Source organism: Cololabis saira, chromosome 22 (genome assembly GCF_033807715.1).
Source record: "Cololabis saira isolate AMF1-May2022 chromosome 22, fColSai1.1, whole genome shotgun sequence".
Classification (NCBI taxonomy): domain Eukaryota; kingdom Metazoa; phylum Chordata; class Actinopteri; order Beloniformes; family Belonidae; genus Cololabis; species Cololabis saira.
Window position 1 is genome coordinate 19942667 of NC_084608.1, and position 26681 is coordinate 19969347.

General features: G+C 39.9%; 4 protein-coding genes across 19 annotated transcripts in view; 1 reads left to right on the forward strand and 3 right to left on the reverse strand.

The window, feature by feature from the left end:
• nphp3 (nephronophthisis 3) overlaps positions 1-19429 on the reverse strand; it is a 37334-nt gene extending 17905 nt beyond the window's left edge. Inside the window, exons 1-34 of the mRNA XM_061713095.1 lie at positions 18862-19429; positions 16887-17012; positions 16652-16802; positions 16397-16549; positions 16056-16189; positions 15172-15332; positions 14921-15077; positions 13961-14035; positions 13665-13835; positions 13455-13558; positions 13128-13242; positions 12888-13031; positions 12661-12758; positions 12461-12563; positions 12267-12349; positions 11836-11974; positions 11563-11727; positions 11362-11456; positions 11143-11265; positions 10866-11055; positions 10540-10781; positions 10325-10400; positions 10120-10247; positions 9775-10015; positions 9565-9690; positions 9365-9480; positions 9104-9268; positions 2836-2935; positions 1514-1639; positions 1120-1281; positions 835-999; positions 611-752; positions 392-513; positions 140-246 (exon numbers count right to left, since the gene is read on the reverse strand). Of these exons, the coding sequence (XP_061569079.1) occupies positions 140-246; positions 392-513; positions 611-752; positions 835-999; positions 1120-1281; positions 1514-1639; positions 2836-2935; positions 9104-9268; positions 9365-9480; positions 9565-9690; positions 9775-10015; positions 10120-10247; positions 10325-10400; positions 10540-10781; positions 10866-11055; positions 11143-11265; positions 11362-11456; positions 11563-11727; positions 11836-11974; positions 12267-12349; positions 12461-12563; positions 12661-12758; positions 12888-13031; positions 13128-13242; positions 13455-13558; positions 13665-13835; positions 13961-14035; positions 14921-15077; positions 15172-15332; positions 16056-16189; positions 16397-16549; positions 16652-16802; positions 16887-17012; positions 18862-19185 (4829 nt within the window). The 5' untranslated portion in view covers positions 19186-19429. The remainder of the gene's footprint in view (positions 1-139; positions 247-391; positions 514-610; positions 753-834; positions 1000-1119; positions 1282-1513; positions 1640-2835; positions 2936-9103; positions 9269-9364; positions 9481-9564; positions 9691-9774; positions 10016-10119; positions 10248-10324; positions 10401-10539; positions 10782-10865; positions 11056-11142; positions 11266-11361; positions 11457-11562; positions 11728-11835; positions 11975-12266; positions 12350-12460; positions 12564-12660; positions 12759-12887; positions 13032-13127; positions 13243-13454; positions 13559-13664; positions 13836-13960; positions 14036-14920; positions 15078-15171; positions 15333-16055; positions 16190-16396; positions 16550-16651; positions 16803-16886; positions 17013-18861) is intronic.
• Positions 3399-7999, forward strand: uba5 (ubiquitin-like modifier activating enzyme 5). The gene is made up of 12 exons (XM_061713093.1): positions 3399-3708; positions 3816-3861; positions 5631-5720; positions 5845-5954; positions 6043-6129; positions 6212-6296; positions 6398-6502; positions 6582-6709; positions 6807-6942; positions 7056-7134; positions 7212-7318; positions 7717-7999. Exons 1-12 carry the CDS (start codon positions 3545-3547, stop codon positions 7792-7794), a joined length of 1215 nt encoding a protein of 404 aa, XP_061569077.1. The 5' UTR covers positions 3399-3544; the 3' UTR covers positions 7795-7999.
• A 2018-nt stretch (positions 19430-21447) lies between the features above and the next one.
• Positions 21448-24417, reverse strand: si:dkey-96n2.3 (uracil nucleotide/cysteinyl leukotriene receptor). Its single transcript, XM_061713461.1, has 2 exons — positions 24222-24417; positions 21448-23499 (listed from the first exon to the last, which is right to left on the reverse strand). The coding sequence occupies exon 2, from the start codon at positions 23474-23476 to the stop codon at positions 22559-22561; it is 918 nt and encodes a 305-aa protein (XP_061569445.1). The 5' UTR covers positions 23477-23499; positions 24222-24417; the 3' UTR covers positions 21448-22558.
• Positions 24418-24546: 129 nt separating this feature from the next.
• Positions 24547-26681, reverse strand: part of si:ch211-285f17.1 (sickle tail protein homolog) — a 147292-nt gene continuing 145157 nt past the window's right edge. For all 16 annotated transcript variants that reach the window (XM_061713449.1, XM_061713451.1, XM_061713448.1 and 13 more), the window contains one exon: positions 24547-26232. In XM_061713449.1, the coding sequence (XP_061569433.1) occupies positions 25702-26232 (531 nt within the window). In that variant the 3' untranslated portion in view covers positions 24547-25701. The remainder of the gene's footprint in view (positions 26233-26681) is intronic.

Here is a 26681-nt window from a genome sequence, read left to right on the forward strand (position 1 = left end):
GCTGAACTTAATAATCTCTTACGCAAACAACAATAATTCATTTCCATTAAAAAGACAAACATGTTTTTATACCTGCTTATATGGACCGTTATTATATAAAATTATACTCTAATTTGACTAAATTCACAAATGCAAATACCTTTTGGCAAGCTGCAAGGCTGCCGTGGCTGCAGGCTCAACACTGTGGCAGAACTCCGCTGCATTGGGCGCGCTGGCATTACCCAGCAGGTGGCGAGCATAGATGCCCTGGAACAAGCAGATTGGAAGAATGAAGAATTAATTTACATCCCTCTATAACCAGAAAAAATTATAAAACCAAAAATCTAAACGTAGATATTTGAAGTAAACGACAACATGTATTGTTTTCCATGCAGTTAAATGTTATACAAACCTGGGAAATTGCTGCCATTTTAAAGACAGACAGAGCCAAGTAGAAATTCAGCGGTGGCAAAGCAGCCTGGATCCCTCGACACCCGCAGTAAATGGAAATCAGATCGCTGGCAGCTGGAAAACCTGTTCATAGAAGGATCAATATGAGCTGTGGATCACTATAAAATAACACTTCTGTACCCAAATCTTTTTCAAAGTTATGACGACGCGTTCACATTACCCTCTATTCCTTTTAGACTGCCCATTGTGTTGGCAATTTTGAGGTTTGCAGGCAAGTAGTAAGGCATGAGGTAGTAGGCCAGGTCTACCAACGGGTTCCCAGTGGTGGACAGCTCCCAGTCCAAGACCGCTATCACACGTGCCTTATTACATCAAACAAGCTCTGTGAAGTCAACACTGACAAATGCAGTAAAGCAGTGAGAATTCAAGTCAGGGAAATCGTACTTCTGACGGGTGGAATATCAAGTTATCCAGCCGGAAATCTCCATGGACAAGCGTGACATTATCATCTTCCTTTGGCAAATTGTCCATCAACCAGTCAGACACTGCGTTCATGGCTGGAATATCTCGGTGCGCTGCTGCAACGTACTGCTTCGTCCAGGTGGAGACCTTTCATTTCAATTCAATTCAACAGCTTCATCAAACATCACTAAATACTGAACAATTCAATTCACCTTTAAAGATGGTGACTAAGCTAAAAAAATCTCACTCATCAATTTAGTTTCTCACTTGTCGCCTGCAGTAGCCTTTTCCTCTTCCAAACCCTTCAAGGTTCAGGGACACCAGGTCCAGTGAATGCATCTTTGCCAACACTTCCACGGCAGCTACGTACAGGGCAGTTCTCTCGGCTGGACTCACTCCAGGGAGATAAAGGTCCCTGAAAACACGGCCCTGCTCAAAACAACAGCAGATCTTTACTCAAAACACATACTTCTTTCGTTATTACTTATATATACTTATAATGTTGTCATAAAGTATATTACTTAAACAGTTTTAGTTTAAACAACGTGTCTGCCACCGAAGAGGTATGTCATGGTTAGCTAATGTCAAATTAAACTGTTAACTCTATCAGATGCAATAATTGGCTTTTTCCTTGCTATATAATTTAGGTCCACAAACCTACCCTGACGTGTTCCATTAAGTAGAACTGTGTTCCTATCACTTGGGGGTCGTTGCAGTGCAGCAGGGGCTGAGGCACCGGGAAACCAGCAGAGAAAAGGGCCGTCTGCACCCGGTACTCCCTGTCCACCTGCACACAATGTCAAATATGGTTATTTCTCTAGATCCCGTACTTTTCTTTTTATAATTTATTTTTATCACATATTATTTTATTATTAAATTATTTGCAATACAGGAATGTAAAACTCATGGATGTAAAATTAGGATGCACTTTGTCAACATATTGTCATTTATAATTAGATAAGTTGTACAACCAGGCCTGCTCTCAGTAGCTAACGGACAATAATAACATGTGCAATAACAAGATGTTTTTGTTTTTAAGATTTTAATTTATGTTATTTGTGAATTTACTTCTTGGAAAAAGGGGCAGATTAGATAAGATTCTTCTTCTTTCTCCTCCCTTTTCATTCACAATTTATGAACATTTGTGTTTGTATTTGTATTGAATTGTTTGTTTTATTTTTTTTATGAAATAAAGAATAAAATAAATTAAAAAAAAAATTGCAATAACCATATGTGCAATATCTATGCAATATCTGTCTGTCTACCTCACACTCATTCTACCTGCTTTTTTTTTGCACTGTTTTTTTCCTTCGCACTACTTTTATTTCCATTGCAATGTATATACTGTCTATATCTTGTAATTATATTTTTTTTTTACTTTTTTTTACCCCCTTCCCTGCATGTGTGTGTTAAATGTACTGCTGCTAACATGTGAGTTTCCCCATTGAGGGAGTAATAAAGGATTATCTTATTTTAACATGGACACAGATTTCTTCCAGACAATCCTATTTAGTTTGCATGTAATTGCAATGAAGAAAAATAAATAAATCAAGAAACATTATAAAAAAAAATTGTGAAACAGTTTCATAGATCATGCATTATTTCAATTAAACTTTTCTGACAATTAGCATTTGCATGTAAGCCTGTCAGAACTTACTAAACTGGATTCAAACTTTATCCCAAGTTCTTTATGAAAATTAAATGTTGCAGTTCTTTGCAGAGGGCATGATTTTTTTCATCTTGTTAACAACTATAAACTAAACTGTGATCTGTGCCTTTAAATACTCTTGTTTTCTAACAGATTTTTGTCATTCCCTATGGTTGAATATGTAAGAATATGTCAGTCAGACTAACACAACTCAATGGCTCCCCCTGCTGGCGAGCAGGCGCGTAACTGCTGCACTTTTCTTTGCAGTGTTGTTTGTAGCCAGTTGAGCTTTGCAACATTGTTGCACAACCTGATTAAAACATGACTTAATTTACCTTGTGAGCCCCTGGAAGCAGCTCGCCTGGGGGCTGCTTCCTGAGCACATAGCTGTTTGAAGAAGTCTGGATTAGGAAAGTTGGGTTTGACTGACCAAAGCTGGAAAACACAACAGGGCGTCGTTAGCAAGTTGTCACTCATTTACAATTAACGTGAATAAACAATGAAACAAGCAACATGTATTTAACCGTATTACCTGTACTGCCTGACGCTAAGAGTGTCATTATTTGACAGCAGTGACTTGACAGCCAGATACCGCTGAAGCCTGCTGACATTGAATGTATGCTGTGGTCGGACAGGAGTTGTTAAATCTTCCATTTCTAAATGATTCTGGATTAATTATTAACATTCATTGCTGGGCGAACTAACGATGCAATTATGCCAGTAACTGATAAACCCTACGACCTAACGCACAAAAACGTAAAGTACCTTATATCCTACATTAATGTAGCAGAGTTTGACAAATTGTCAAACTTTGTCCAAAATCTTACACGGACGTTTAAATGAACCCCCACTCACGTAGGAACACTCGTTCCCTTGAACTAGTTCCTACACGGACGATGTTTGGAGGAGCGCACATCCTGACAGCTACAAAAAAGGATACGTGTACTTTTTCCCCCCTGTCGTTTAAACTCTGCATTTGCAATAATTGTTTTCGTTCACAACGTTAAACTCGTCCTCATTTTTTGAGGAGTATTTGTTTGGACCATGGCTACGGTAGAGGAGCTGAAGCTGAGGGTGCGGGAGTTGGAAAATGAACTAATAAAGTGTAAACAGAAGCAGAGCGCCGCGGAAGATGCTCACAAGCTGGACTTAAACAGGCCGAAAATCGACAAAATGAGCGCAGAAGTCGTCGATTCTAACCCCTACAGGTGACTTTATGATGAAATGATTTATGTCTTTTACATATTTTGTGAGAGGTTGAGAGGCGACGCCTTGTGAGTCAAAGATGTTAACGTCAGCTGTGTTTTGGTTTCAGCCGCCTCATGGCTCTGAAGAGGATGGGGATCGTGGACGACTACGAGGTACGACTATAAACTAGGGTTGCCACCTTTCAGAAATAGAAATAAGGGACGCCCCGATTTCAGCAGCACAGACGCCAAAAAAAGGGACATCCCCAAAACTTCTAAACTGCATAGAAATATATATATTTTATGCAAAAAAAAAAAACCCAAAATGCTTTGATTTCAAGTTTAAAGTGCTTTAATAGCATTGAACTTGCATGACTGTACAGACAGCCAACCATACTAGCAACTGAAATAGCCTCCTATGCCATGTTTGTGTAAAAGTATGGTGTATATAGTGTAAAACTTAATTTATTTCAATACTTCAACTGAAAAGGTGAAACTAATATATTACATAGTCTTATTACATGCAAAGCAATATATGTTAAACCTTTATTTGTTATAATTTTGATGATTGAATTGTTTATTGATTTCATAAAATATATCTAATTTTTTGAGATTTTATTTGGGGTTTTCATAAACTGTGAGCCATAATAACCAAAACTATAACAAATAAAGGCTTGAAATATCTCACTTTGAATGTAGTGGGAAAAAATACATTTGTTTCACCTTAAGTTGAATTTACTACGAATAAAGTTTTGCAATATATTCAAATTTTCCGACCTTCACCTGTATATTATGACATTAATAAATAAGTGCATAATATATGTCTGTATTGATTCAATACTAGAGCTGGGCATCATCACTGACCTCCCGATACGATACGATTCCGATACACTAGGTCCCAAGACGATACGATTTCCGATACGATACGATTCGATATCGATATTCTGGTTACAATAAGGGAATAACATGATCCTTCCACGCGCCACGTCCGGCCAGAGAAACCCCACCCTGCCTGGTGAAAAGAAGCAGCCTGCTCACTCCTCAAGTAAGGAGGAGACTTGAGCTCAGTGCAGGGCCTCCCGGGGTTGGTACATGGAGCAATTCCCAGGACTGACTTAGGTAGGAGCACTTGGTGATAAAATGGGCGAAAAAAATTGGGATTTAAAAAAAAAAAAAAATTTTTAATCGATACTTAGATTTATGTATCGATAATCGTTCCTACACATGCATATCGATAAAATATCGATATATCGATATTTTTAACCCACCCCTATTCAATACGGAACGCAACTTTTAATTCCCAATTACGTAACAATTCCGTATTTCAAGGGACGGGTGGCAACCCTACTCTAAACGGCTCTTTTCAGGGACCGTGTGGTCTGAAAAGAATACAAGGCAGAACTATTGCGTTTCTCTAACATTTGAACATGTATACACGTTTAGAGTCAAGTGAAGAATCTGCAAGCTTTCTATTACTTGCTCATCTCAATTCTTATAGTAACCAGAGGAAAAAGCACACAGATCTTTTTCTTTCATAAAATCAGCTATACCACTTAAAACAGCTGATGTCACATGCAGCACCAGCAGGTAACACAAGTCAGTGTTTCCTAAAACTGGTCCTGCATGTTTAAGATGTTTCAGTGGTTCAACAGACTTGATTCGGGGTTGGATCAATGCTATGTTTTGTCATCACAGTCTGCACAAGTCTTCCAATCAATGACCAATTAATTGATTTGAGGGGGTGAAGTAGACTTACGGTTCAGTATCTGGGATGCAGAGATGCTCTTTCACTCTATTGTTAATCCATATTTAGTCTTTTAGTCTGGCTGCTCTGTTTTGCAGCGTAAAAGTCAGGTAGTGACACATTTGAGCCTCAAATATTGAGATTGTAATGTACTATCATGAAAGATCTCGACCTAACCATCTTCAAATCGTTTTGACAGAAAATCCGAACATTCACTGTGGCTGTAGTTGGAGTTGGGGGAGTTGGCAGTGTGACAGCTGAAATGCTCACCAGATGTGGTATCGGAAAGGTAATAGAAATGTACCCTTTTTTTTTTTACATTTTTGTTGGATTTTCATCCACATCAGTATATGCTTTCTTTATGCCTGTGTGCTCGTTCTCACATCTCAACATTTTATGTTTGGGCTTCATAGCTGCTCCTCTTTGACTATGATAAAGTAGAGCTGGCCAACATGAACAGACTGTTCTTCCAGCCTCACCAGGCAGGACTCAGTAAAGTGGAAGCAGCAGAGCACACACTCAGGTACGCCGTCGTCACCAGAGAGCCACTTGTCCTTCATCCGCAGTGGTTTTCTGGCTTTTATTCAGATGTTGCTTTCTCTTTCCAACAGAAACATCAATCCGGATGTGGAGTTTGAGACCCATAACTACAACATTACTACAATGGAAAATTTTACACATTTCATGGATCGCATCAGGTAAGCACTTGAACTTTGTGTTTTCGTTTTTAAATCTGTTCCCTTGTTTGTCTTTACAACAAATGTTGAAATGTTTCCTCAGTCATGGAGGGCTGGAAGAAGGGACTCCAGTGGATCTGGTGCTGAGCTGTGTGGACAACTTTGAGGCCAGAATGGCCATCAATACAGTAAGTATTCTACTGTCAATAATCAAAAAAATAAGAAGCAGTGCTCTGCTTTCAGATGTTACGTTCCTGGTTCACTGTTCATTTTGTGGTGTTTACTTCAGGCCTGTAATGAATTAGGTCAGATCTGGATGGAGTCTGGAGTGAGTGAGAACGCTGTATCAGGACACATCCAGCTCATCATTCCTGGAGAGACCGCCTGCTTTGCCGTAGGTTTAAACACAAACTAAGCTTCTTCTTTTTTCTTCACCTTTAACATAAATATTAAAATACTATTTCTGTCGTTAGTGTGCTCCTCCCCTGGTTGTTGCTGCTAACATCGATGAGAAAACCCTAAAACGGGAGGGTGTGTGTGCCGCTAGTTTGCCAACAACGATGGGTGTGGTTGCAGGCATCTTAGTGCAAAATGTCTTGAAGTATGTGTGATTATTTGTGGACAGGTTAAAATATGTTGAGCTAAATACAGAATTGGTGGAAGGAGACATAGTTGACGTCATTCTTTTTTCTTTCCAGATACTTGTTAAAGTTTGGCACAGTCAGCTATTATCTTGGCTACAATGCCATGCAGGACTTCTTCCCCAGCATGGCCATGAAAGCCAACCCTCAGTGTAATGACCGCTACTGCAGGAAACAGCAGGAGGAGTACAAGGTGCGCATGCTCAGTGGTTATTTTGATGTGGGACTAATCAAAAATCCTAATATTCATATGATTATTTATCATTTTGGGAAACCGTTTCTTGCTATCTGACCTTTTCTGTTCAGAAAAAAGAAGCGGAGCGTCCAAAGGTGGAAGTCGTGCAGGAGGAAGAGGAGGAGGTTGTTCATGAAGACAATGAATGGGGTGAGCAAAAATAAATAATTGGAGACTGGTCCTTTTTTGTTATATTCACACCATTCACACTGAGTTGTGCTGTGCAGGTATTGAACTGGTGTCAGAGGTGACTGAAGCAGAGCTGGAGGCGGCACAGGGGGTCGTGCTCGACCTCCCAGAAGGCATCACTCAGGCTTATACCATTCCAGCCGAGGTTAGTAATCTTTAAGAGAGCACATATTTAAACGGCTTACTTGGTAGTTTTTTTTTTACATGTTTAAAATTATATTTCAATTGCCTGTAAGTTTCTCAAATTTTCAGCAAGTTGTTTTTTTGTTGCTTTTTGAAAAAGAAAATCACAGTATGGTCAAATTTACTTTACAACGGGATAATACACAAGTTTCTCCTATGATGTTTTTATTTCGTACCTTACTGACATAAAATAAACGTGTTACAGAGCTGTGTAAAAGTGGTTGGCTGTAAAATAACAGCGTAAGGACGGAAGAACAAACAAACTTGAAAACCAAGCATTTCATCCCTACTCTATCCTTAGATCTTGTAGGTACTAAGAGGCATTGTAGATTAAATTCTGATATTTTTGTTGCATTTCAGAATCCACCAAGTGGGGAGATGGTGGAGGAGACGGAGCTGAGCTTAAACGATTTAATGGCTCAGATGAAAAAGTTGTAGGCAACATTGAGAAGATGCATTCCTGCAAGAAGTACTTTCTTTTTTTTTTTTTTAAACATCTTCATGCAAAAGCCCATTAATATGTAACAAACAGAGAATGGCTCATTCAAAAGACAGGTTATGCATGGAAAGTGCTGCTAGATACATTTCAACCCCGCAAAATCACAGAACAACGTTGTCTCAATAAAGTATTTATTAAATTGAATACAGTCTTATTAACATGCTGACATGTTTTCTTCTTGTCCTGTACATCTTTTACAGATTCTAATTATATTACATTAATACATGCATAAATGAAAATACAGAAGAAGCATTGTATGTTTTATATTTGGCAATGAGATATACTGCTCCCTTTTGGCTTCATGTACATTCTTTGAGAAATTAAACACTAACATAATTAATAACCTTGACCGAGAGACTAATTTGGCACAATCATGTTTTTGGCCTTTAAAATGTCTAAAAAAGTTCTACAGTTTTTCATAAACATGAAATGAATGAACTAGAGATGCCTCCAACCTACAAATCCTTATTTTGGATGTATTCTACTCTTTCAGGCTTCATTTCCATTCAAAATTACACAATTAATACTGTATGGTAAACACTTCATGTACGGAAACAAAATACTGAACTCTTATTTATTTATTTTTTTCCTACAGAATGCGTATTTGATTTTAGTGACAACAGCTAAATCTGTTTCAGATTTATCACACTGGACAATAAAGTGCTTGATGTCTGATGGGCTTGCTTGAGAAGCTTTTATTGTGGCGGGTTACTGGTTTGAAAGAACACTACAACTAAAAAAATAATTTAAAAAATCCATTAAATATCATTAACTGTGCACAGAAGTTGTTTAATGTGTTGGAGTTTGACTTTGTGCCAACAAATAAATCAACTGGGCTAAAATTTGAGTTTAGTTTCTGAGAAGCATGATTTCATATTAAAAAAGGACCTCTGGTAAATCTGCAGGTTTTTGACTGAAACCTAAAGCCTGATCAGGACTATATGGTAATATTATCAGGATCAATTTAAGACTGGGACCTTTGCAGAAGGGAATATATAACCTGCCATTGTTTGGGCCCAAGGGTTACCTCAGTCCAGTGAGTTTGTGCATCTAATGTACAAATCTGGTCAGCAGTCTAAGGATGCTGGTAAAACCTGACTGTCAGATCCTACTCGGCCTCCCATGCAGTGCTGAGAGAACCGGCTTCACAAAAAAACTCTAATTCTATTCAGAATCACATCCTACATTTTACCTATGGCTGATGGAGCTGTTAACACCTTTTTGGAGGTTAATGGGTAAGAGAGTCACCTAGGGGCATGTGGCAGGGGAGCAGGCCCCTTCAGGCTGAGCGTGTCTCCACTGGACGAGTGGCGGGACGGAGCATTACCACACACTAACGACGGCTCTGCCTCTTTAATCTCCATCGCACGCTTGTAAAGCTCTGCCGCCTTCTCAAAGTCACCCTTCTCGTAGCTAGATTAGAAGAAAATAATTAACAGACACATGAAGGACTCGCAGCATTCATGATGAAACCTAATTAACAATAAATGGATCCTCAAAATACTTTACCTTAGCACAGCCAGGTTTTTTAGGGTCTCTCCAACCCGGGGATGCGAGCGTCCCAAGCTGTCTTCATACACTTTCAGTGCTCGTTCATAAAGCGGTAAAGCCTCGCTGTGCTTTTTCTGTCAAAGATAAAGAAATTTAAAGCTCATTTTGCTTTGTGTACCTGGGAAAAAAAGAAAAATAGGTGTGATGCCCAGTTTTACCAGTTGGCAGTAGATCACTGCCAGGTTGACCAGCGCTGTGGCCACGCTGGGATGTTTGGGCCCAAAACTTTTTTCCCTGATCTCCAGGGACAGCTCATAAAGTGGAACTGCCTTGTCCAGCTTCCCCTGGTAAAAGAATGACCAAACGCTGATAAACCAGCACCAGATGCAGTTATCAGCAGAAGGAATGGCAACATTTCAGTGACTCACTCTGCGTTTATAAAGCATGGCCAGGTGCTTGAGAGTGTACGCCAGGGACGGGTGGTCGGGCGATAAGGCTTTCTTTCGTATTTCCAGCGCCCGCTCGTACATGTCCTCGGCTGTTTCGTACTCCCTCCGCTCAGTGTGCAGCGCCGCCAGGTTGTTGAGGGACTGGGCGCAGTCCGGGTGATCTGGGCCGAGGACACGTTGGCGCATTTCCAGAGAGCGGGCCAGGAACACTTTGGCTGCACTGGTGAAGGTTGTGGAGTAAAAGGAAACACATCAGCAAACATTCCTGCATACACTACAAGGACTGAACTATAACATCTATTAAACACAGGATGTAAGCCTTACTCCAGGTTGTTTTGGAGGTAGTAAAGGACGCCCAGCTCATTGAGCGTCTTGGCGCAGTCAGCAGTGTCTTTTCCAAGGGATAACTCTTCCAGCTCGAGGGCTCTGCGTCGCAACAGAGTGAAGCCATACTGACAGGAGCAGTAGAAAAGAGTCATGGTTAATATATGGGATTAACCAGCTATAACTGTGATTGGGAAATGCTTACCATATGACCTTTCTGGCGTGCAGTCTTCTGACGGATCTTTACTGACCTCTTCCTGAGCTTCTCCGCTTGTTCATACCTCATCGTACAAGTATGAAGTGTAAGTCATTAAACACGTTAAAGTGAATCTTGCTTTGACAGTGTAACTTTTTGTTAGTCGTCACAACAAGAGAAGTGTTTTCTAAGCTATACATGAACACCAGGAGAGCCTTATTCACCTGTTTTGCTTCTGATAGAGCATTGCGAGTGACTCCAGCTCTCTGGCCACACTGGCGTGCTCAGGGCCGTAGGCGTTCTCACTTATCTCCAGGGCCTGCTTGTACAGCTGTTCAGCATTGCCGTACTTCTTCCACTGGACATAAACTCCAGCCAGCTGGTGCAGAGAGCGCGCTACGCTGGGATGATCCGGATCTAGGCCCGTCTCTCTGATCTCAAGAGACCTTTGTAAAGGGGCCACGGCCTACACAAACACACACAATCAGATACAGCGTATGTGCAACCGTGAATATGTGAGCTCTTAGCGTGAAAAAAAAAATGGCACTACCTGACTGGGGAGGCCCAGGTCTTTGAGGAAACGGCCCAGGGTCTCGTAGAGGTTTGCCAGCTTGGTCATGCCGTCTTCACACTCGCAGCTTTTCTCGTAGCGTTTCAGAGAATCAAAGTACTCGGCTGCCATGGAACTTTTATCTTTACCTACATACTGCCAGTAGGCCAAGAGCTCAGAGAAATGCCCCCTGAAAATAAGGCGAAATGTAATTACTTATCAAACATGTCAAAGTGTCACCTTCTGTATATGGATGAGTTTGGACACAAACATATACCTCTTGTAGAGGTTTTGGGAGACAAAAAGATTCAAAAGGCTAAGCTGTAGCTTAGTTTTGTCCTCCTGCTGTTGGAGCAGCCATGGAAGCTCATCTGCAACACGCCACGTCACACAGTCCTGGCTACAAACACACACAATGGCACAAGTTAGCCTCCAGAAGAATGTGACGTGTGTTGTGCATGCTTGAATTTGATTACGGACGGGTTCTTTGCAGCACCTGAGTTGTTGGTTGAAGTAATGGATTAGTTTCTCCCTATAAGAGATGGAGCTACTGCCTCCACTCAGGAACTCCAGCCTCACAGCTTCACAAGCCTGGCACATGCAGAGAGGAGAAAAAGAAAAACAGCAACATGATAAAATGACGGATTCTTTGATGTAGTTTGTCCTTTATCATTTTTCAGGCTAAGGGGCGTTTTACCTGCAGGTGCTGAAACCTGATGAGTCCACAGCGAACATATACAATGCAGCATCTGTTCAGGTGGTGGAGGAGAGAGGACAGAACAGGGAACTCGAGCTCTGGGAAAAGATCCGATACCTCTGATTCACTCACTCCATTATGGCTGGCAAACACAAGGCACAGCATCTAAGAACAGACAAATGTTACTAGTTTACCGCTAAACATGACAGAAGAAAGTAAGGACAACATAAAGTAAGCGGGTACCAAGAGTCAAAAGAATGAGCTTTCAGCCACCTCTTTCATTATGTGTCGCTCTCTGTCTGTACTGAGAGACTTCAGCAGAATCTTCAGGGCCAGGCGGTAGAGGGACAAGGTATCCTGGCACTGCAGACACTGGTCCAAGCTCTTCTCCAGTGATGAGCAAGATCCACCACTAGGAAGAAGAAGAAAATAGTGCCATTGTGAAATCTTTACCCTTTTGATTTTTACCTTTATTGTTTTAATAAGGTCATACACAACTTTAAAGTAGCAGTTTGGCAATGAATTAGTGAGAGTTTGCAGGATATTGCAGGTTTAATTCATAACATCAGAAAAACAAAGTTAAAAGAATCAAACTCCCTTTAAGAAAATGTTTAAAACTTGGAACACGTGCACCCATTAAGACCTGAGATGACATTTTTTTGTGAAGTGAAGAAATCAAGAATTGTGAATGAGGGATGGCTGACCTGGTGATCATTCTTGCAAGCAGTGTGACGTATAAAGTGTTGCAGGTTGAAGCAGAGCGACAGTGTCTTTCAAGCTTCTTCTCCTGAAACAACGTTGAAAACTATCAAATGTGAAACTCAAAAAAAGGGGGGAAAAAAAAACAAAACAAAAAAAAGCTCTCTTAATGATAGTAGCTTGAACTCGCATAACTCACCTGATCTTTGGTAAGTTTGAGCTCCACTCCCTGGCACTCCGCACTGACCATGCTCCTCACTTCTCTGGGACAAAGTGGGTCTAAGTGCAGTGTGGGCCACAGCCTAAACAAATATGCTCTCAAAATTACTAACGGCACTACAACAGGTGCAGATGTAGAACCACGCACTATACGTGAAAAACAGAAAAGATATGCATCACCTCCAAGCTTGAGGACACGTCTCTACATTGACAGACACCACCACTCTGACGTTAACTGGGAGAGGATCAATCAGCCACTTCATGTGTCTTTCTGCTTGCTGAAATTGAGGGAAGAAAATGTTAAATTACAGGAATTTTTTCTGTAAAGTCGAGAATGACTGCAGACAAGAGACAATCTGAGAAAATGCAGTCTGACTGTAGTTTGGTTTAAATAAGGAGGGATATACCTGGATTTGGTCAATTGAGTCGATGATAATAATGATGTTTCCTTGATGACGTGCTGATAGTCTCTCAAGCCAGCGCGGAAACTCCTCCAAGATCTTACTGGGCTCCATGGATAAACCAGAAATGGACCAGAAGTGCTGCAGCAGCTATGTGGCAGTAAGCAGACAAACATCTCAATGTAGCGTTTGTTATTAAGACAAAGAATCTTCACTGAAAGTAAACCAGTGACGGACACTCCCTACTTTGACTGTGAGGCGTTTGATGATGAGAACCGGCTCAGAGCTTGTGGAAAGCGGTCGACCAACAAAATGATAAAGGAACAAGGTGTTTGGGGATTGTTTCTGTTGCAGCTCGATCCTAAAGAGAGTGGAATTAGTAAAGTAAAAAAAAACACACACGGTGTTCTTTTCATGACAACACACCACTTTATGAGCTCTCACCTTTTCCTTCCAGTCGGTATGACTGACAGCACAATAAAACATGAGAAGAATACTATTCAGATGATGCAACTTCAACATAGTGGATCTGACACTCTGACTTGGTTAATATCTGAAGAAAACAGTTCTCACCACTTGGAGAGCAAGAGAGACTTCCCTGAGCCTGGACCACCAGATATCAGCAGAGGTGGTGTTGGAGGAGGGGCAGCTATCATGTCATTCAAACGATCTATGTACTGCCAAGAACATCACGCATGATGCAGAATTAGTGCATTGAATGTAAAAATAAATATTGGATCTGAAGAACAGATTAAAGATTTAAATCAGAGAGGTCTGCTTTACCTTTTGGAAGCCTAACTGAGAGGTGGTGCTGCTACACGCCTGCTGATAGGATTCAAGCTGCTCCTGCTCATCGTGCAGGTCCCACAGCACATCACCTGAGTCTTCCTCGCGGCCCTCTTCTATTACAGACTCCTTAGAGTCCACATCTGCTCCTTCAAAACCCAGTAATTCCTAAATTAGAAAAGTCGATGAAAAAAAAAAAAGAAAGAAAAAAGCGTTAGAAAACCACTTCGGCACAGATTTTTCCTCATAAGTCAACAAAATAGTGCTGTTATTGATGGTGCAATGGTGTGTACCTGCTTGATGACTTTCTCTACTTGAGCAAAAATCAGGTCAGCTCCCTCTTCTGCAGAGCCACTATGATCCACCACCTGGGTAAAGGTCATATAAATAAAGTCAGCATGCAGCACAAGCAGTGTGTCAGGGAAGCATATGATGTTAAATAAAAAGGCAATAAACACACAACACCTGCTTTTTGTTCACACGTATTAGAGCGGATGTTGGATGTGCATTCTGCACGACTGTGAGAAGTCGGGGTGGGAAAAAACTTCGATATGGCAATATATTGCGATACTTTGCCGGCTGATTCAAAATCGATATTCAAAATTTGAATATTGATTTCTTTTTTCTTCAATTTTATTGTATACACAGGGTTAAATAATATTGTTAATGTTAATTTCATATTAAATAATATGAAAAACATATGCAAATATGTTGTAACTTTAGCTTGTATAGTAAAAATAAAACGGAATGGATAATTTGAATTACATTGTTTTGACTGAGTTTGTCCCATGAATTATCACTATAATCTGATGTACGTGCATCACAGATTTTAAGATGCATAATGCCTTTTACAGTTTCCAGCAAACTATGTATAAGATTGCAATATGTCACAAAATTTGGATATGGTAATATCGTATCGTTCCTCAAGTATCGTAATGTGTATCCTATCGTGAGGTCCTTGGCAATACCCCCCCTAGTGAGGAGCTCTCTGAGCTCAAACATGGGCAGTAGTATTTAAACTCATCCCTTCAAAACTGAAATGACAAAATTTTACTGAAATAAGATGAGCAATTACAACTTACAAGAGGTGTACTATGACTCCAATATTGTCTTTTTCTAGGGTAAGGACACAGAGGCCAAATCCTCATTCAACAAAACAGAAGCTTAAAATTACAGTTGTATTAAGGTCTTCGTGGTGAGGCATTCCCTTCTCTGCTCTATCCTATAATGTCTGTTAATGAGAAGACACACACCTTGATTTTGGCAGCCTTGTCTGCTGCATTGACCCTCTCTAACAGCTGCCTAATCGGTCCAGTCAAACTGTGATCCTCTTCGGTCCGGAGGTAGAGCACCAGTGGATGGCCGTCCGGATTCTTCACAAACGCTTCCTCACAATCCTCCACTAAAGAGCTGCACACATGCGTTTGGATGATGAAAACAACAGAGTCTGTGAGTAACCTTTATTACGTGTAGATAACGCAGTGCGGGGCAGAACTTACTGTACCTCGTGACAGTGGATTTCAGCAGAAGCACACACACAGAACTTCTTTCAATCTCCAGCCTACGCTCCATGGAGTATGAGGCGGCGCCCTCTTCTGGGAAGAAAACGTTTAGGTAGAAATGGCCGAGACCCTCACACATTTGCCGCAACACTGAAGAGTGTTTCTGTCAAATGAAAAAAAAAAAAGAACAAAAAGCTGTTTTACTGACAGGATGGTAGCTATCAACAAAAAAGTACCTTGTAATCAGAATTCAGATTTTCTGCAATGGATGTTTTAAACCAGTCTTTAAGCAATCAAACTGCTTTCCCTTTATTGAAAAGATAGACTACTGGTAAATAAAACGAAGAAAGATGGCAAACAGCAAGACAAAGACTTCTAGACAAGATCTCCTCATATACTGTTAAATTATAATAATTAAGTCCTATCCCTGTCTTATTATCAAATAATTTTAATAAACTACCTCCAAAAAAGGGCACAATATCCCATGAAACATAATTCTTAACTTTTTTTTACTGATTTTTAGTCATCTAAGCAAGTGCAGCAGATAGATAAAATGTAGGCAGGCAAGTGATAAGTCTGGTATTTATCATTACAGAAGGGAAGACTGTAACACTGGTAGGAACTAATTTAAAAGGCAATTGTTGAATTATCAGTGTCATTTTAGCTATAGCTTCTGTTGACCACTTGATCAATCACTTGGAATCTAAACGGCTCAAGGTGAAAGTTCCCTATCATAACCTAATAAACACTGCCGTTTTGTTTATTTAGGAAGAAAAAGAACACATTTATTCTTTTATAGTGTATTTAAAGGAACTGGTCATTTCAATTATTGAAATTAAATTCTATGAAACTACATAAAGGCCCATTTAGTCCACAACCAACAAACCTTAACAAAGATTCCCAGCTCTGATTTGGTCTCCTGGGTGCAGATTAGGTAGCAGCGCACGGTGTTACTCCATAAAGCCTGGGGCACGTGAGGTGACACCTGCAGCAGGCTGGCGACAGCTGCGTCCCAGTCATCTGACGACGACAGACACCCGTGTGAACGATGCACGATTAATCCACATTCACGGATAACTGAATCCACAGTTCCATGCCGTTCACAAGCAATGTTGCAATCAAAAGAGGGTTGTTGAGGTCACAGTAACGATGAACTCTCTATTTGACTCACCCACAACCCACATTGAAAGTTGCCTTCACAGGAAAAGGAAGAAGTAATTCTCTTACCTCTGCTGACATTTGCAAAAGGTCCTTCCACATCTATCAAGCTGTGTGCTAACTCCGGTCCTCTGAAAGTCTGTTGTAATTGCATCATGCTACCCATGGAGGGCTCACTCCCCAGGACCCCACCGGTCCAGTACTCGCACTGTGTTCCTGCAGCTATAGAAAAACAAAAAAGAGGGAGAGGGGGGGTGATTTTGACAATATTATTAAATATAGGTTAACAGAGTACATTGATGGATGTGGTCATCTGTGCTTTACCTGTCACAGTGGTTTGGTTGTCATCTGAATCCGAGTCGTTGGGATCATAGACCTGGATGCCTTGAGTCTGTAATTGCTGCAGTTTGGCCTCCAAGTCTCTCTTCGCCCGGAGGAGATCCTGTATCTCCTTCTCTTTTGTCTCCCGGAAAATCTGAGTTAAATTTAGCAAGAATGTTACAAATGAAATCAGGAGCATGTTGACAGTATTGACAGTGAGACACGTGGTACAGTTTACCTTAAATTGTCGTTTTACTTTGTCCCTATCATGCTCAAAGGTGGCAGCCCTCTCCATTGCTTGGTACTTGGCCTCTAGGGCCCCTTCTTTTTCTCGTAGGATCTTCTGGTAGGTCTTCTGCAAAGCCTGTTAAACGCCATCAAAGAGTTGTTAGGCAAGGCAAGTTTATTTGTATAGCACAATTCAACACAAGGTAATTCAAAGTGCTTTACATCAACATTAAAAGCGGCAAGACACAATTAAACAGTAAATAACAAATACAATGAAATAAAATGATGAGAAAAGAGGTAAAAGTAAGGTCAATAGAGTACAGCAGGTAAGTATTTAATTTAAGAGTACGCTTCAGTAAAGAGTAATGTTTTTAGGCCTGATTTAAAGGAGCTGACAGTTGGAGCAGACCTCAGGTCTACAGGAAGTTTGTTCCACCGGTGAGGAGCAGAATAACTGAACGCTGCCTCACCTTGTTGGTTCTGGTTCTTAGGAACCACAACAAACCAGATCCAGATGAACCTCAGGGGTCTGGGAGCTTCATAGGAACTAACAGATCAAGCATGTATTTTGGTCCAAGACCATTCAGTGCTTTTAGACCAGCAGTAAGATTTTAAACTCTACCCTTTGAGAGCACTTTGGCTTTCTTTTTTTAGCCTTTTTAGCAGGGCGAGCTGTTACAAGTAACGCTGGAGGTGGTATTTTTGGCTGCGTTTTCTCATTTTCTGTGCCATTCTTTAGCAAATGTGACTCGAGTGTGTGAAGTTTTCCGGCAAGATTTTCGATGGGACAGAGGGGGGCGTGGGCGGGACTTAAAATGAAGGCATCTGATTGGTTCTTTCCCCCCTGCCAATCCTCTGGTCCTCTGACCAATCTCTGCCACTCGGTGCGCAAAAAAAACAGATTGGTCAGAGTTTTTACAGGATTAAAGCTGTCAGAGAGGTCGGATTTTTTTCTTTCCTTTTTCTGAACACATTATTCACTGGCTACTCTCAGGATGGAAGGACCATTTCACCCAGTATAACAATAAATGTTTTTGAATACGATTACAGACTATACCTTTAAAGTTTACAGAAGACTGCATTTAACTGCTGCTATGTCATTCCTGCAGTATTTCTGCAGGTGTTTTGGTCAGTGCTATTATTTGTAATATATTATATTATTTGTAATCAGCACAAATTATTTGTACCCATATGATAAAATCCACCATCCCCCCTAATTTTTTTTTTACAACCTAAAGGAAGGCGAAAGCCCAGTGGCGTCAATTCAGTGGAAGCTAAGGTATGGCAATGTTACGAGTCACAGAACTTAACTAGAGTATCAATCAACACGTCCAGCAAATACTCATCACAGAAGTCTGCTATGTAGCTTATCCGTGTTGTCAAGAAAATTGGAACTTTTTCAAATGCAGTCTCGCTCACTGCAAAAACTCAAAATCTTACCAGGAATATTTGTCTTATTTCTAGTTAAAATGTCTAATTTTTAGTCAAAAAATCTCATTACACTTAAAACAAGAGTCATCACCAGAAAAATAACTTGTTATTTGACCATTTTCACCTGTTTCAAGTAAATTTTCACTTGAAATAAGTAGAAAGATCTGCCAGTGGGACAAGATTTATCTTCTCATTACAAGCAAAAAAATCTTGTTCCACTGGCAGATTTTTCCACTTATTTTAAGTGAAAATCTAATTGAAACAGGTGAAAATTGTTGTTTTTTCCAGTGATGAGTCTTGTTTTAAGTGTAATTGAGATTTTTTTTTACCAAAATGAGACACTTTAACAATCCTGCTCATATGGTAGGGCATTAACTTTAAATAAGACAAATATTCTTGTTAAGATTTTGAGTTTTTGCTGTGATCCATTTTACTTATAGGACAGAGTCATATTGATAAGTTCAGAAACTGTTTTTTATTGTTGTGTTTTGATGTATTTGATGTAAGCCCAGTGGATATTTAAAGCCTCCTGTGTCCAGCTTGTTTCCTCTTACCTGCAGCTCTGCTCTCAGCCTCTTGTTCTCCTCGTCCAGCTTGGCCTCCTTCTTCTGCATGGAGGACACCTCGTTGTTCTTGCTGACCCTGAAGATCTCGTACTCCTTGCGGAGCCTCTCGTACTCTGCAGCGTACTCCAGGTCCACGGAGCCGGTGGACTTGAAGCTGGCCCCGATCACCCGCGGGCCCCGGCGGAACGAGCTCCGCAGCAGCCGGGCTTTGGGCTTCACCTCCACCGGGATCTCACACGCCTCCCCGCCCTCCCCGCCGTAGCCGTCCTCGATCACCTCCCCGGGGCTGACCAGGGAGGAGGCCGTGCCCATGATGGAGGATGAGGACCCTCAGCTGGTGCTGGTCATCACTTTAGATTAGTTTATGTGCTAACTTAACGAGGCCAGCCGCTGCTGCTGCCCCGACACACTTCTGGAAAATTACTGGTTGTATAACTTCAAGGTGTGACGGAAACTTCTTTACGCGTTTTGTAAAAGAATATTAACTAAAAGGAGCAAGCAGAGTCACAAACGTTTGAAGTTGAAGACATAACGGTCCTCACAGCTTCTTCCTGGCTGCCTTGGTAACACAGAGGACGGAAGCCCCGACCGGTCAAACTAGGCGAAGTTGACTTTTATGGAGGTTGAATGATGTACACAGGACTGTCTCAGAAAATTAGAATATTGTGATTTTCTGTAATGCAATAACAAAAACTAAAATGTCATACATTCTGGATTCATTACAAATCAACTGAAATATTGCAAGCCTTTGGTTATTTTAATATTGCTGATTATGGTTTACAGTTTAAGAAAACTCAAATATCCTATCTAAAAAAAATTGAATATTCTGGGATTCTTAATCTTAAACTGTAAACCATAATCAGCAATATTAAAATAATGAAAGGCTTGCAATATTTCAGTTGATTTGTAATGAATCCAGAATGTATGACATTTTAGTTTTTTTAATTGCATTACAGAAAATAAAGAACTTCATCACAATATTCTAATTTTCTGAGACAGTCCTATGTTCTTAAAATTATTATAAACATTAAATTGTTATTATTATTTATATAATTATGTGCATATGTAGGTGGTTCATTATAAATGTAATCACTGCATGCAATATTTGAGGAATGAGTTTATTTATTTATATATATATATATATATATATATATATATATATATATATATATATATATATATATATATATATAAATCCATATTGCAATATATTGTTGCGCTCTCTGTCGCAATAAATAATCGATAACTGACGGCAAATATCAATATTTTATTACAACACACATAATGGATTTACGCGGTTGTCACTGCACTATTGTTCATGCACTTCAATTTGTCCAGCTGTACAGTGTTTACATTTACAAGACTAGGAGGCAGTGAGGTACTGTGCAAAATTAAGTTGCTTACTGGCTTTTCAGTATTGGAAACAAAGCAGTGCACTGTCCTGGTTTATATAAAACATGTTATTAATGTTCATGCACTTTAATTTGTCCAGCTGTACAGTGTTTATATTTACAAGCCTAGGAGGCAGTGAGGCTCTATACAAATACACTTTCTTTGTACATTGTATGAAGTTTTGGCATTGAAATAATGCATAACTACAGACGTTTTCCTTTTTATGGGTATTTTTTCTTTTTCAGTCACATAGATCGTGATATATCGTTGATGAAATTTCTTACAATATATGGAATATCGTAGATATCGTGTATCGTGATATACGCGCTATCGTGGGCCACACATCGCCACATATTGAATCGTGAGTAACCTGTATATATACATACATATTTATACAGTACAGACCAAAAGTTTGGACACACTTTCCCATTTGTTTGAATGAGGTGTGTCCAAACTTTTGGTCTGTACTGTATATATATATGTATTTCCCTTAGAGAAGTGTTACCAAGAACCAGTCAGCTTTTACTTTTAGGCTGCCATCTAACAAAAGGCATTCAATAATATGAAATGTCAAAAACTGAACTGAACTGAGGGAATAAAATGCTTACTCCCAAGCCCTTTTTGTGGGCTTTTTAAATTTTTTTAATCTGCTGTGACTGCGTCACATGCATTTATCGCTCATCTGAACGTTTAGCTTATATTTTCTTAGGTTGAAGACTAGACACACCACTCTGAAAAAAACAGGAAAATATGTTTTGTTTTTTCATAAGGTTTGGGGGTTTTCCAACCGACTTCATTAAGTTGGACTGCTTTCTCTACATGCCTGTTATCTGAAGTATAGGTTACTGTGATAAAACAGATAATAATACTGAGGGTTTTTTTTTTATTATTGTTTTTATCCATTTTGTAAAAAAAAACAAACTATTACCGTGTTTAACAAATCAAAATGTCACTTACACTTTTAAAGTCTTATATCCTCCTGAACTTTAACACTCAACACTTAAGTGAAATAGTCATTTATTTTCAAGTTCAAAGCATACAGGCAACCATTTGGGACCTGAGTTCATCGTGTGCAAAAAATAAAAGTAAAGATGAAAAATAAACACTGAAAAGAATCGCTCCTGATAGGTCTTTTCCCACCACCCAATGTTTAAATCTATTTTTCCACTTAAAAAAAGTATGCAGTAGATTAAGTTATGAACCGATTTTAGAGGATATGGTTTAACTTCACCTTGCTTTTTCACTCAACATTTTTTTCCTCACTTGTTTTTTTCACCGTGAAAAACATTTGCACATAGCCTGATACCCCATCGAAAACGGTAGTGTTGCCCTTTTCGGGGGTTTGACTAGTCGAAGCAGAACTTTTTGGGAGGGGGGCCTCAGAAATTAGAAGGTAGAACAGAAAGATAGCAAGAGATTCCACAGAAATGTAGAATAAGCAATAACCTCTTTAATGAAATGATCAACCTATAAATAATAATACCTCCTTCTCACATGTATCACAGACAAACACTAGCCAGACTTTTAAGATGCCCAAAACACATTTGTTTATTGCTTTTATCAAAGAACACATAAAACTCACATTACTATTTTTACACAAGAACTTCTGCTGTTTAAAAAAAAAAAAAAAATTCTGTTGAGCATTTCTGAAATATGACCCCCTTTCTTTAAAGGACACATCCTTTACATATTTTGACATTTAAAATCCTGTGATCTTACATGCACAAAATAAAATGCATGAAAATAACTGAAAGTTTTGTGGTTTCCCCTCATAAAGTCTTCCACCCTTAAGGAATTGCAGACTAGAAAGAGCTCATCTGTTATTTCACACCTTGAATTTTACAGTGAGGCATCAGGTTTCAGAACAGGTGCTTCTGCAATCAAATACCAGGTAACAGGAAATTTACTTTTTCAGGAAGTTTGTATGAGAACAAAATGTGGTTTCACATGTATATTTTAATTTTCATGTCGTACTTTCAGTACATCTTAGATGGTTAAAAGGTTTTGATGTGCGTGTTTCTTTGACAAGAATAAAGAGGACAAAGTTTCTGTTCCTAATGATGAGAGACTAACGAATGATTCTGATCTGATTCTGAATGAATAAATGAGAAGACAACTGTACAGAAACGCTAGAAATTAAATCTAGAAGAATGCCTCATAAATACTAGAAATAAAAATGATTATTACATATCTTTATGGTAAATATCATTGTAAGGGGTTCAGCAACATGTAAATTAAGCATGTCCCCTGTCCAAGAGTTCAAAAATGTTTTTGGAAAATTACTTCTTATTTCCTATTGATCACGCTGCCTGTTCTTACAGAACAGATGCAGACATTTCTCTCTGTATGCACGGTTCAAGTAGAAGTACAACACAGGATCCAGGATGCCATTAACACAGGTCAGTGCAGAGGTGACCTTATTGGCTATTCCCAGGTAGCCCCTGGAGGCTGCAGAAACATGACCATGAGTGTGGCTTTGGATGTAGACAATCCTGCTCACATGGTAGGGCATAAACACAAACAGGAAGGTCATCATAATAAATATGACCACTTTTATAGCTTTGTCTTTCCGTGAGCAATGTTCCTGTTGCCTGAGTTTTCTCAGTTTCAACAGAATTAGAATATAGCAGGAAATGATTGTGGTGAGAGGAGTAGAAAAAGCCACAATCGTAGAAATCAGAGCTGTGGGAGATGTATTTTCTAGGTAAAGCTTCTTGCAGATGCCAGATGAGCTGCCGTCATCCTTTTTGGAGAAAAGTGTTGGAAGCATTGATATAATAACCGCCAACCAAAGTATGACAACGGCGACATTTGCGTACAGGGGCTTCCGCACCGACTGGGATCTTAGTGGGAAAACCACGGCCAGGAATCTGTCCAGACTGATGAAGCTCATCAGGTAGAGGCTGCAGTACATGTTCAGGTAGAAGAGGAAGCCGGACAGCTGGCAGAGGATGTGCCCAAAGGCCCAGTGACTGTCGGACAGGTGGTAAACTATACGCATGGGTAAAATAAGGACATAACTGATGTCAGCAATGGACAGATTCCTCAGGAAGACCTTTGAGGAAGAGGAGCTCTTCTGGTGACAGAAAGCCCACAGAGCAAGAGTGTTTCCAGGCACGGCGATGATGAAAATCAGGATGTAAAATGCAGAAAAGACAATATTCCAGCATGGGCTGTGAAGACCGTCCGTCCCCTCCTCAGAAATATTCATCGTTGTCACTGGTGAGGATCAGCCTGGCGTAGCACAAAGTAGTCGTTTAGTAACCGCTTTTATCCAAAGCAGCTTACAAGTGAAAAAGCCGCACAAACGTAAAATAATCATCACTGGTAATAAATGTCAGCCCCATATCCTGAAGTCACAAGATTTTACAGTGGATAAATGATTAACTGTAACAAAAATGAGAAGTGTAAATCATCTGACAAACATGATTGAAAAGTGTCACATGCAAAGTCTTCTGGAGATAAACCTTCAGAAAGAGGAGCCTCTGGTTTCACTATATGTAAGAGAATAGCTGCTTTTGTGACTTATACATTGTACAAACGCTATCAAAAATGAAAAACAAGTAACAATGATAACTTTATTCCCCTTAAATAAATTAGGATATGAAAAATGCAACCACCCCTTATGTTTTTTTCTTCTTTTTTTACCCTCTTTGGTTGGCTCATGCATTAACCTGTGCAATCCATCATCCTGTGTATATAATCCTTATATGCATTCACACTTCCGCTGGCTTTAAAATTTGAATTTGATGTATATGTATTTTTTTAATAAGGTTTTAAGTCCTCTGAGGTACCTTGCAAAATGAGTTAAACATGGTTATATGTGACTATTTAGAACTACATTCAAAAGCAATCACTGTCTTTCTAATAATGTAATTAAGAGAATATCAACAAGAGTCCATTTAAATTAAAGTTTTCAAATACCGGTATGTGGTGGCATGTCATCGTGTACCTACCTGTCGCAGCAGGATTCTTGGATGCTGAGCGCTCGAGCAAAAGACAAGTGTACGAGGAAGCAACAAGTGATGTGAAGCAGAAGTGAAAAACAGAAGTGTGATGCATATATATACACACACACACGCGCACACGCACACACACACACACACACACACACACACACACACACACACACACACACACACACACACACACACACACACACACACACACACACACACACAGACACACACACGCACAACCACCCACCCATGTGTAACGCAGACATACAGTATTCATTTGACGGGGGAAACCAGAAATGTACACATTACACAACAACATGAGCTCTATGCACTACAAGCATGCAAGTCTTTATTTACTACTCCAACACACTTTTGTCTTTACCACATTGCTGATTTATATCATGATTTAAAGCTTTACAAAAAATAAGAGAGAGGAAAAAGAAAAACAACAAATATTTACAAAATCTATCTGTGCAAACATATAATTCTTCTTTTACACCACTCTCCTAAAGTATTTGAAAGGCATGCATACATATAAACTTTGGTATGTTAACAAAACTAATTATCTTAGTAGAAGCATTTATGTACATGTGGTTGAACCATTTCATCACTTTTCTTTTAGTACGGATGACAATGACAGCAAGAAACATGTTAATAATCCGAGACCTGCAGTACAAACAGTCCGGTCACCACTTCACCCGTCACGCCTCGCCCAGTCCAGTGAAGTCCACAAAAACCTCATGACTGACTTAGACATGAAGCAAGTCATCGTACAACAACTTTGGCAAATAGGCACAGTAAAATTAAAACTTGCATTACTCATGATACCAGTTTCAAATCTGTAAAATAACTTGGCAGTTCATGTTGGTGTAAAACAAGGAAATACTCTTAGAAAACTAAATAGTTACTCATGAGATTGACTTTAAAATGTGTGTATACATTTAGTATACATTCATTAAAGGCATTTACAAGGGCTGTGTTGAATATTTGGCAACATAAGAAATATAGAGGATTAAATATGCTATTGTTATTCAATCTCTTATTTCAAAAATAAAAGGATTTTTTACATGGTATTCTGTGATTGTACATCAATTCTATACTCTCCACTCGTAACTACAGCAAAAAATATATTTTTTCAACACAATGAAAGCCTTTTCACTTCAACTACAAAGTGGTGAATCTAAATAGTTTCAAGCTACATTACAAAACATTTTGTCAGAATATCCGGTACACCTTCGAGAACATCCGGTTAAGCGTGATCCAAACTGTGAAAGTGAACTTAAAAATGAGAAAAAAGTAGCAGTGTGCGAATGCCAGTGTCAAAATAAAAGCACAACTGAGGGAGTGCATCCTTTTAATACTCTTACAAAAACTTTCAAAAACAGGTAAAAAAAAACAAAAACAAAGCAAAAGTATATCATATCAAACATGGTGGAGTCTACCTGCTGTGCTGTAAAGCCAGAGTGCGGTATTGAGGCTAAGTGGTGTCCTTAGCTGCTGTGGTTGTCGGAATGCAGGATTTGCCGCTGCTGCCGTTGTGGGATCTGTAGCTGGTGAAGCTGGGGGTGTGTATGGTGCGGATGCTCTTCCCACCTGGGCCCAAAGGTGTGGGCGACAGAGGGGAGGGGGAGGAGGAGGAGGTGGAGGAGAATGAAGAGGAGGAGGAGGAGGAGGAGTGCACTCGACCGTTCTGAGTCTGCGAGGAGAACGAGACAGCTTTACCTGTGTGCTGTGAGGGGAGTTTGAGGGAACCGTTAGACAGTGAGGGGATATGGGAGGAGGGCTGGGGACCGGAGCGAGGAGCGTGAGAGGACAGGATGGAGGACTTTGACACAGAGGAGGAGGAGGAGGAGGAAGATGGGTTAATGGGATTAGTAGCATCTGAGCTCGGTGCAGACTGGGAGCTGCCTTTAGTGGCGCTAGGATAAAAAGCAGGAATTTTAGAGATGGGAATAGTAGGGGAAGTAGTTTTATGATCCCCTCCCACTCTTTTAGCACTTCCGTTAGCCTGCAAACAGATGCCAAACAGATACTGGTTGTCAAAAAAAAGGAAGGAAAACTGGTAAAATTATAATGTAAAAGGCAAGGCGATGTTAAATAAAACTACAAGTTATTCACAGAGACATACACAAATGACTGCACAATCATTAAATTGACTAAGGCACAACTAAAAGACACCAAAAAAACAACATGTACAGAAGCTCTCTTTCTGACTAGGAAGGTGAGACGTATTGAAGTGACAGAGATGTTACCACAAAACGATGCATCACGAAGGTTAGACAAGTGCAATGGCAGACAGTCTGCGTGTGTTAGAGGTATCGTTAGACGAGGGCTTTGGGAAACATTTTAGAAAAACACAGTTGCATACAGGGGCCGGAGAGAATTAGAACACGGGGTTAGATGTTGGAAGAGTGACAGCCGACAGGGGAAAACGTGGAGCTGAAATCCACTGAACTG

Bases quoted from the DNA above. Each gene is read 5' to 3' on its own strand.
- si:dkey-96n2.3 (XM_061713461.1), bottom strand. From the start codon at position 23,476: ATGAATATTTCTGAGGAGGGGACGGACGGTCTTCACAGCCCATGCTGG.
- uba5 (XM_061713093.1), top strand. From the start codon at position 3,545: ATGGCTACGGTAGAGGAGCTGAAGCTGAGGGTGCGGGAGTTGGAAAAT. The intron at 5,721-5,844 runs GTAATAGAAATG...TGGGCTTCATAG, and splicing joins CCAGATGTGGTATCGGAAAG to CTGCTCCTCTTTGACTATGA. The intron at 5,955-6,042 runs GTACGCCGTCGT...TCTTTCCAACAG, and splicing joins GCAGCAGAGCACACACTCAG to AAACATCAATCCGGATGTGG.